This window comes from Limulus polyphemus, unplaced genomic scaffold, assembly GCF_000517525.1.
Source record: "Limulus polyphemus unplaced genomic scaffold, Limulus_polyphemus-2.1.2 Scaffold373, whole genome shotgun sequence".
Lineage (NCBI taxonomy): Eukaryota > Metazoa > Arthropoda > Merostomata > Xiphosura > Limulidae > Limulus > Limulus polyphemus.
The window spans coordinates 462480-473108 of record NW_013665983.1 but is presented as its reverse complement, the minus strand read 5'-3'; the positions used below and the strand labels follow the sequence as shown (position 1 = coordinate 473108).

Sequence of the window (10629 nt, the reverse complement as noted above, 5' to 3'; positions counted from 1 at the left end):
AAATTCTCTTTTTCTAAAACCGTTTGCATGCATTTTTGCCGTCAACGGGGTCTCCACCCCGATCCCGAGCTCCGTCTCGGCGATATAGTCATTCGTGTGGCTGTAGAGGGGATCCTGTGAACAACTACCGAGCCACAGCAAACCATGGCAGAACCTACAGAGTCACCTGATTTCGAAGCATTCGTGTAAATGGGAAGAGAGGAATGGTTCGAAAGATGTTCAGCAAAAAGAAGACGGTACTTCCAATCGGGAGTATCCGCCTTCCCCAGATGACTCAAGGAAAGGTCACAGGATGGGCTGGTAATAAGCCATGGTGGAATGAGCTGATCATTGGGGACAGCAATGTCATCCAATGCCAGACCAAATTCAGCCAGTAATGCCCGGATACGATGGCCAAATGGAGGAATAGCAGACCATCTGTTCTGAAAGAGCATTGCCCACCGAGGAAGAAAAACACAATCCCAGGTGGGATGCCGTGGTAAGGATCGAAGCTTAGTAGCATATTGTAGAGAAAGTTGCAAACGACGGAGGTGAAGAGAAGGTTCGTGGGACTCAGTGTACAAACTCTGGACTGGAGAAGTTCGAAAAGCACCGGTGCAGAGCCGAAGCCGAAGATGGTGAATGGGGTCCAGCATCTTCAGGGCCGAGGTCCTGGCGGAACCATAGACCAAAGACCCATAGTTCAGTTTGGATTGAATTAAAGCACGATAGATCCTGAGCACATAACATCGATCCGCTCCCCAAGAGCTGGAAGAGAGGACACGGAGGATGTTCAGAGCCCTTGCACACTTGACACGCAGCTGCTTTTTCTGTGTTCACTGCCGAGTTATATGCTATTTCTCTTGCCCAACCTGGATCATGTAGAAGCTATGCAGTACAGTAATTGTACTATTTACACTGATTCTCTTAGCTCTCTACTGGCCCTGGAATCGCTTAACGTTAGTTCTCACCCTATTCTCGTCGATATTCAACACCGATTGGCCCACTTTTCTCTATCTTCTACTTCCATCCAGTTTTTCTGGATCCCTGGCCACGTCGGTATTCACGGGAACGAGCTTGCTGACACCGCAGCTAAGTCCGTCTGCTCTGGTGCCATTACGGCCGTGCCTGTCCCATACATGGACTATGGTCCTGTCTTCAAGGCGCAGCCAGTTGGCAGTCAACTTGGAGTGAGAATGCCATAATAAGCTTTTCCAGATCAAACCTTCTGTTGGTCTTTGGCCGTCTTGCTTCCGTAAGGATCGGAAGGAAGAAGTAGTCCTGGCAAGGCTACGCATTGGTCATAGTTTTTTAACCCATCGTTTTCTTTTATCAGGTATTGACCCACTGATGTGTAGCCATTGTGACACTCAAGTCATAATAGCCCACATTTTACTGTCGTGCCGTCGTTACGACTGTGTGCGGTGGCACCAGTTTAGACACATTTTTTCTAAAAGTTTACCCCTGACGCTGGACAGTGTCATTGGTAATGGTGACACTGTCCGATTAGATTGTATTTTTAATTTTTTACACATTATTGGTATTTTTAATTCTATGTAAATCTTTTACTGACATGTTTTATTTTAACTCGCTGTTTTTTACATTTTACTTTAATCTACTTTCATTGCTTTTACCAGTTGTTTGGTGCAGATAGCCTAGCTGCTTTGCGCCATAAAACACCAACCAACCAATCAAACATTTAAGTATTCTTGAATATAAAATTTTCAGATATTGAATATTTATATAGAAAATCATGGCTTTTTTAAGGAAAAAAGGGAAGTTCTTATTATCTGCTCTTGATTTACACATATTGAAGGTGACTTTAAAGTTTTAACTGGTATCTTGAGAGTTAAAACTTGATTTATGGCATTTAAGATTATTGGTGCTCAGTACACTTTTGCATTTTTTTTTCATATTTACTTTTTCAAGTAGCATTCAATCTTTTGATAGTTTGGTACCTTAATTTGGAAGTTCCTTTGAAAGCCTTGACATTGTATCTCAATCTTGGTGTGAATATTTGCTGATCAGGGCTGGATTAAGGGCCTATGAGGCCTGGAGCTGAAAACTTCTTGTGTTTCTACTCACACTAGTTCATAATACAACAAGCAAATAAAGTGGCCATTCAAGCTTTAGATCTACCCAACTATCATCAGATTAATAGTGTTATGACAGTGGAAGTCACGTGATGTTGCTGGCGCGTTGGAAAGCCAGCAGGGATGAATGAAGAGAGAGCAGTAGTTACTTTGAGTTCTGTGTAATTTATGATTCTGTTAGTTTTGAGCTAGTGAGCCGTAAAGTGTGTGTTTTGCACTCGTCAAGAGCGAAGTTATCGAGATTGTGAATCGATGTGATTTATAACATGTATTATAAAAGTTGTTAAGTTTAAAGTGATGAGAAACGTACTGATTGTGGAACTACTGTGTACTAAAAGTTTGTATCGAGGAAGAATAAACTGATTTAATCAAGAAAGAACTTGTATCGCTGAAGATCCTCGGAAAGAATTTCTGCCAGAAACAAACAAACAAGCAGATACGTAACAATAGTATTTCAGGAAAAGTTTTCATTACAGTCAGGTGTGGATACACAATTTCTTGAAGGGTGGGGTTTAGCCTGTAAAAGGGGGCACATATAAGACCAATAATATATTTGTGATTTAACAATCTGAATGGATGCAGGAGTGTTTTAGAAGAAATTCGCTGGTATGATCAATAGTCAACATTGAAATATAGGTTTTCACAACATACTTGTTTTAAATTATTATCCTATTAAATCCTTTAATTTTTTAGGGTTGTGCTTGCAAGCATTATGATTTTTGGTATAATATGATGATAAATCTTTAATAATTATATTCAGGTAATTTGATGTGTGCACAAGGATAATTTGGATACATCGTTCGTCGATATCTTGCTATTTATCATATACAAACTACAGATACACACAAGTGCATACAACAACTTTAGGAAATGCTTATTTTTTGAATGAAAATATTTGCATAGAAATAGTTTTTATTACTAGATGTGTCAAGATGTGTCAGTGGGCCTGTAACTGCAGCTCCACCAGTCCCTGCATTTTAATCCAGCCCTGATGCTGATATAGGAGACTAAGAACATTTTGAAAGCACGTATTTCTGTAACACTTATTCTCCATGTACTACATGTTGAGAGAGACAGAGACTTTAGAAACATGAAAGTAATAAAAATTGTTTGGTGCTGCAGCTTGGACAAAAGCACCTCTGATCAGCTTTAATGAGGATTACTACCAACAGTTCTGAAGAACAATGAAAGCAGTCAACAGGTAGAGGTTTAAGAGAGGGAAGGATGCAGTTTGTTAATAAATTTGTAAGCTAGGTCTGCAGAATGTTCAAATTCATTGTAATGAAATGGTAGGGATTGTAAATGTTGTTTTTAAAACAGTTGCTTTTTTTTGCAGTGGACAAAAAATGTAGTTTTAAGCTCTATGTTTTATCCAGAGCAGACTTTAAAATATTTCTGTTTGCTGTAACCCGACTAACCTTCTGAGATTGGGGCTAATTGAGAGATTTTTCTGACATTATGACATGGGATATTTTTATTTTAATCAATTTCTTCCTGTATACCGACCCATATAATAAAATTTGCAGACTTTAAAATTTTTATCGCCATATTATGGTTTGAATATTTTTAGGTATGCACAACTGTTTTCATTTGTATATAGAGCAAGTGTTCAATTTAGTTACATTTAGAAGCAAAAGTTTATTGCAGGTTTGTTTACGTAACTGTGTGAATCATACATTGTGTAGTTCAATTGTCCTAACTTGGCAATTGTTGTTATTGTTGCATCATGTTCTAGAAAGTTTTTCTCAAGTATTAATACATCATAATATTTCATAGTGTGTGGAAAGTTCTAGGCCTCTGTTGCTATTTATAAATATGCATCCAAAATATAGTTCAATTACGAAAACATTAATGAGAGATATAGTCAAATAGATCTACATTGTGTGTTTGTAAGTTTAGCCATAAAGAGTGTATAGAAACTGTTGTAAACTTAACAATTTGACAAAGAGCATTAGTTTGAAACATCATCCTTCTTTAAATAAAACCATAACAAAAACGTGACAATTGTTCAACATAATTTTTAATTTCAATGCATTGAGGTTTAACAACCTAGCTTATCTCATCCCTGGGATCCTTCACGCTAAATACACGACTTAGCAGGGGAGAATTTACTATTGATGAGCATACATCAACAACACGACAAACACAAGTCTGTTCAGTGTTTCTATCTCTGAAAAATGTTCTCCTAGATTGAGGATTGAAACTTATCCAGGTGAAGAGAAGTATTTGTAGATTTACTTGGCAAATAAGATGAAATGGAAGAAAAAACCGTAAAATTGTTGGCAACAGTCAGTTCAACTGCATCGATCAAGGTTGATGTTGACCAGCAAGTGTGTTGTGAAAGAATTTGAAATTTCTGTAATACTCTTCATAGAATAAATGACAGTAATTGTATTCATGTTTTAATATGTTATGTTTTAGGTGATCACAAAACTAGTTATTTCCAAATATTTTTGTGAAGCAATTGAGAAAAAAATATTATTATCTACCTACCTACCCACATTTTAAATCATTTTATGGTTACAGCAAACAAAACTATTTTTAAGCTTGGCCCCATTTTAATTTTGTTCTAAGACTTAGTTGGCCATTTTTGGTATTTCCAATCAGATGTTTTTCCTCTTTTCCTGTATAATCTCTCTTTCTGTTTTAGTCATAACTTTATCTAGACAGATGATTATGTTGGCGTCAAGACCTGTAAATGTTAATAACCAGTGCACACTTATAACATTTTTAAAAAGTGTTTGTTTTCTTATACATCTTATGCTTTTGATGTCTTTGTGGTAATGATCGAATATAGAACCCAGTTATAATGTTAGTATTCATGAGATAATCACCATTACTGTGTGTGTGTTAGGCTACATTCTCTTTTGAATAGTTTCTTTTTTTTTTGTCATATTTATGAATGTCAATACCAATTAATGCAGTAGTTCTTGTTTAATGTACTGGAAGCACAAAATTGCCCCCAGGTCTTGTGTTCAATGCAATGTTCGTTTGAAATATTATTGGAATTAACATTAGAAAAAATTATGTATTTTTTTAAGGTGGGGAAGATAGCTGCTGATTACAAGATATCTCTAAGAGGGGTGTCAAAGTCATCTTTAGATTACCAAACTTTAAAATCAGAGGTAAGAGCATTTTTAGTTAAGAATATAAAACAAAGTCCAGTGGTTGTAGAATTGTAGACTATTATGTGCTATTAAAACATTTAGATTTTGGCTGAGTACAAAATAGATTGAATCCTTAGGTCTGTTTCATTACATTTTTGACAGACTTGTATAATTTAATTACATATTACTTGTTGCAAATGTTTATTTGTTCTAGTTTTTTAGCATGCACTTCCAATCAAAAACTTGATAAATGCATACTGTAAGACAGATTTAAAAACAATAAATACCTAATTATACAGGTGAAAAATTTCCTCATGAGAGAATTATGTCTTTGTTGTAAGTTTTTACTGTCTCTCCTTAGAATGAAAGAAAATCTTATCTAAACTATATAACCACTGTGTGGCTTTTATATTTTTTGGCTAACCTTTTAATATTATTGACCTGGCATGGCCTTGTGTTTAGCAAGCTACTGAATTTGAGGATCCATGGTTCACATTTTGTTACCACAAAATCTCTCTGTACTTGTGTTTAACAAGCTACTGAATTTGAGGATCCATGGTTCACATTTTGTTACCACAAAATCTCTCTGTACTTCGAGGCTATGGGTGTGTTAAAAGAATGATAGTCAAAACCCACTATTCAATTAGAGTAGCTCAAGAGTTAACATTGGGTGCTTCAGGCTTGCTGCCTTCCCTCTAGTCTATCAATTGAAAATTAGTGAGAGTTAGTGGAGATAGTCTTTGTACAGAAATCTGATTCAACCTAAAAATATTATATGTAGTCTATAGTTGTAATCTTCACCACTGTGTGACATGTTTTGGCAATTTATAGGTAATATTTGTATGTCTAAAATCTTTGTGTTTGTTATTCTTATAAAGAAAAATGTTTGGGATATTTCGCAATTTTATTTTTCAAATGGAAAATTAGATTTTCAGATTTTCTTTAAAGAATATTTAATAGTGTGTATGTGGTACATAGGTGTATTACTTGTGGGTCCTCTCATTTTGCTTTCTTTGTAAATTTACAAGAGAGTCTTTAAGATTAATATTTCTATTTTCAGCTGAGTTTTTTTTTAGGTAAATGCTTATCTTTGTTCAGTAATTTAGAGAGTTAAGAACACAAAAAGTACTGACTTTTGTTATACTTATAATTGAATATAGTAAGGTAAAATAGAAATATTGTAATACATAGATATCACATTAAAAATATATTTTAATAATAAATACTTAATAAACTTTGTTTCAAAAATGTGCAATTTACTTGCCTCTTACTATAAAAATGTGTATTACATTTACCATTTTTTAATATATATCCAAGTGGTGTTAGTATTATTGTACTATGAATAAAATTTATAAATATTGACTTTTTGTCACTGTTGTTGTTGGAGCTTGAAACATTTTAAGTTGAATATAGTAGTTATGCTTTTATATTATAAAATTTAAAATGATGACTTGTAATAATCTCCTATTTTAGAATTTAAAATATATAACCAGAAATATTGTAGAAACGTAAAAATATATTGAGGTAAATACTTTATCTGATATTAGTTTGGATATTTATATTCTAAATGAATTTCTAGAAGATGAAAATTTTCCTCATTTCTTGATTTTAACTAGCTGTACTCTGTCTTTAAGTGCATTCAAATTCAATGTGTAAAATTTGAATAGAGTATATCTTACAAGTGAAATCATCATAGACAGTAACATTTTAATGAAAGCTCTGTTCTTATTATAGTTAATTGTATTATCATGCATTTCTTTGAAAAATTAATAAGTGTTGGTGTATGACAGAAAATTTATTTGATTAAACATTGCAAATGGTGCATATACACCATTATTAAGCTCTCATTTTACACAGTAATTCATTGTTTTAAGAATATGATGTAGTATTTAAGGTAACAGTCAATTGTTAGCTGATTATATATGGGCTCAGTCATTTTGACTGATCTTGCAACTACCAGGTTACTTTGAAAGTACATACTATAACTCTTAATGTAAATATATCTTCACAAATATTATTTGTCCATCTTTGAGTAAACATTATACATCTTTTGTACACAAAGTCCAATTTTTTAAATTAAGTATTTATATATGACATGAATAACCAATCGGAAGCTCAGAATATCCCCCTAGTGGCTCTCTCAGCCATTTTAACGGACGTTGCTCCATTTCTTTCTTTTGAACCAATATTTCAACGAGGTGAGGTGTGTCTTTACTCTGCTCAAAATTTCATATTATCATTGATTAAGTATATTTTATTTATATAATTTTTTGAAGTTTCCCTGTCTATGCTAATAAGTTTATAAGTTTTACATTTTAATTACTTTTATAACAATGGGTCTGGCTTGGCCTGGTGGTTAGGGTGCATAACTTGTAATCTGCAGGTTGTGGGATCGAACCTCTGGCAGTGAATATGCTCGCTCTTTCAGCTGTGGGGATGCTATAATGTGATTGTCAATCCCACTATTCATTGGTAAAAGAGTAGCCTAAGAGTTGGCTGTGGGTGGTGTTGACGAGCTGCCTTCCCTCTACTCTGTCACTGCTAAATTAGGGATGGCTAGTACAGATAGACCTTGAATAGCTTTGCATAAAATTCTAAACAAACCAAACCAATTTTTAACAATAAATAAAAGATATACTTCTAAACTCTTGTCTTTTTCAAGCTTTTACACTCATGTGAGAGTAAGCAGGTGGTTACCCATACCTATAAATATCCACCAACAGTAAGCACAATTCACACAACATTCAGCCTTGATAATGGATGCAGAATGCAATCGAAACACGTCGGCCAACTCATCACTAGCTACAACTTTTACCCGTTGTTCTAACAACGTTAAGACAGCTTATCGACTTCTTGAGAAGAATTCTAAGAAGAAAGTAAACCTACAGACATCGGTCTTGTTTAACAAAATATATATATTTATATATATAATGAGGTACAGCTCACTAGTAGACAGCCTGAATCTTTAAGAATCAGTGTAACTTTTTCTTAATTCACAGTCATCCAGGCACAGAAATGGTATTACCTATTTTATTTCAGCATATATCTTGTAAATGACAAGTACAAGTTTAACATTTCCTTGATATAATTAAACCTATTAGCTGTAATTATTTATATTTGATTTGAACATTGGTTTTGTCTATAGTTGCTGTTAGTTCACAGAAAGTAGGTGTCGGGGGTTCTAATAATAATTCTGTTAATTAGGATTCAAACATTAAGGTTTTCTATTTTTATTATTGACTTCTTGGTATACTTATAGTTTATATATATATACCTACATACATACACATATATATAATGTAGCATAATACAGAAGAAACAGCATATTGTATGCTTGAAAATTATGTGAAAGGTATCCAAGTCTTACTTAATGTTCTTAATTAGTTATTTGTCTTTTAGTGTGAGATTTGCAGGAGAATTGTGTAATGATTGAAGAGCTCTGAAGTGAAGATTATCCATATGTATGTCAGTTGCTTTATTAGAATTATGCATGTGGCAGATATAAGTTATGAAAAATAGTGAGTATAGTTGTGAAACAAAGGTAAATTTGTCATTTAAGTTGATAATTTTAAATTTTGACACTGTTCTTGTGCACATAAAGAAAAACCTGTTAAAACACTGTTTTTCTTACTACTTGTACATGTTAATTATTGTCATTGATGAAGTGTAGAAGTAGTTGTCATTATGATACTGTATGTTATTCGTATCTGAGTTTTTGTCTCTCTCCACACACACATATATATATATATCCACACGTACATGTGTATACAGGTTCACACCCGGTCAGCCCAAAAGCTACTGGATTTGTGTTGTAAAAATGGTGGTGCATTCATCAAAGTTGGGCAACACATTGGAGCATTAGACTATCTACTTCCCCAAGAATATGTTTCTACCTTGAAAGTGCTTCATACCAATGCACCAAAGTCACCTCTTAGTGATATCCTTCAGGTCATCAAAGAAGACTTACAAGTTGAGGTTAGTCCAGTAAAATTTTGAAATATATGCTTTTTTCGTATTATTAGTTTGTTGGTTAAGAAAATGATAGCTGTAATATTGTATATGTGAAATTGTGTAAGTGGAAGCAAAATTTGACATTATCACTGCATTCCAGCACTTAGAGATAGCAAGTTACTTGTCTGTTATACGACACCATGGTGTTTTAAGTTGAATTATAGTCCACCAGTGGTTACTGCATAATCTAAATAATTTACATGAAAGGTTTTATGAACTAAAAAAATTCTTTAATTCTAATTAGATGTTCCATAACTTAAACAAAAAAATGTCAGAAAAGTGATTCAGAAAAAAAGCAGAGACTTACACTGTAGAATGCTTGCAAACATTAAATACAAGCAAAAGTACCCATCCCTAGTGATGGGAAAAGTTTAAGTTAATCTAGCGAAAGTACCTGCCCTCAGTGACAGGAAAATTTAAGTTAATCTATCAATTTAAATTATTTCATGTACTTTAAAAAGGTTAATTCTGTTGCACTCTTGGTTTCACTCAAGAATCAAAGCTTTGATCTGCTTATACTGTCCACCGTGAAAAGTAACTGTTGAGTATTTCAGCCATGCTAAGAGCTGCTCAGCAATAACATGTTGTAATTCTATATTTTCATTCTTCAAGTTATGTCACATTTTGAAATGTGAATGATAGTGTGATTAATTCCTAACAATTTAGTGTAGAATAACCTGCTTGCAAAATAAAATGTGCCATCAAAAGTGAATGTTGAGGTTTGCCTGCGTGAACAGCTTTTTTTTATGGAAGACAGACGAATGCTGGTTTGCAATATATATAAGGTTAGATTTATGTATCATTGCATTGCATTGGGAACATAGCTAATTAAAAATGGCATGTAGTTAAATTGGTATTGTCTTTAAAATAATGTAAAGTAACTTTATTGCCACTTGTGACTCTGTAGAATCTCTTTATTATAATTACTTAATCTGTTAACTTGTGCATTGTTTTTATTACTGAGAGGATGTTTACCTTCTCTTACTGCAATGCCTACATTGTAAGTACCTTGCAGTATACTAACTTATATAATGTATATGTATTAGAAAGACTATACAAGACATTTGTTAAGTTGTTTGAACAGCAATGATTCATATTTGTTAAAAGCAGTTCATGAGCTGATGCTCCAGTAATTGGTGCAAATAAAAATAGGAGCCCATCAATAAGATATTTTTGCATGAATTAATTTTACATTTACTACATTAGTTTTTGTATGATTATCATTTTCTTAATGTTTTTTGTGTTTTTCCTATTGACATTTAATAAGACTTTTTACTGAAACCTGTGATTAATTCTCTGTAAGAAATGACTATTTATGCTGAAATTTGTGTTTCTCATACTAATGCCACTGGATCCCATCTGTGTATATTTTGTATGAAAAATGATCATCAATAGAACACAGGTATTTACTCTGCTGACTGGGTTCTTAAGGAAATTCA

General features: G+C 33.5%; 1 protein-coding gene across 1 annotated transcript in view; it reads left to right on the top strand.

Moving 5' to 3' along the window:
- LOC106457792 (uncharacterized aarF domain-containing protein kinase 1-like) overlaps positions 1 to 10629 on the top strand; it is a 44284-nt gene that overhangs the window by 12918 nt on the left and 20737 nt on the right. Inside the window, exons 3-4 of the mRNA XM_013917240.2 lie at positions 5114 to 5197; positions 8951 to 9154. Of these exons, the coding sequence (XP_013772694.1) occupies positions 5114 to 5197; positions 8951 to 9154 (288 nt within the window). The remainder of the gene's footprint in view (positions 1 to 5113; positions 5198 to 8950; positions 9155 to 10629) is intronic.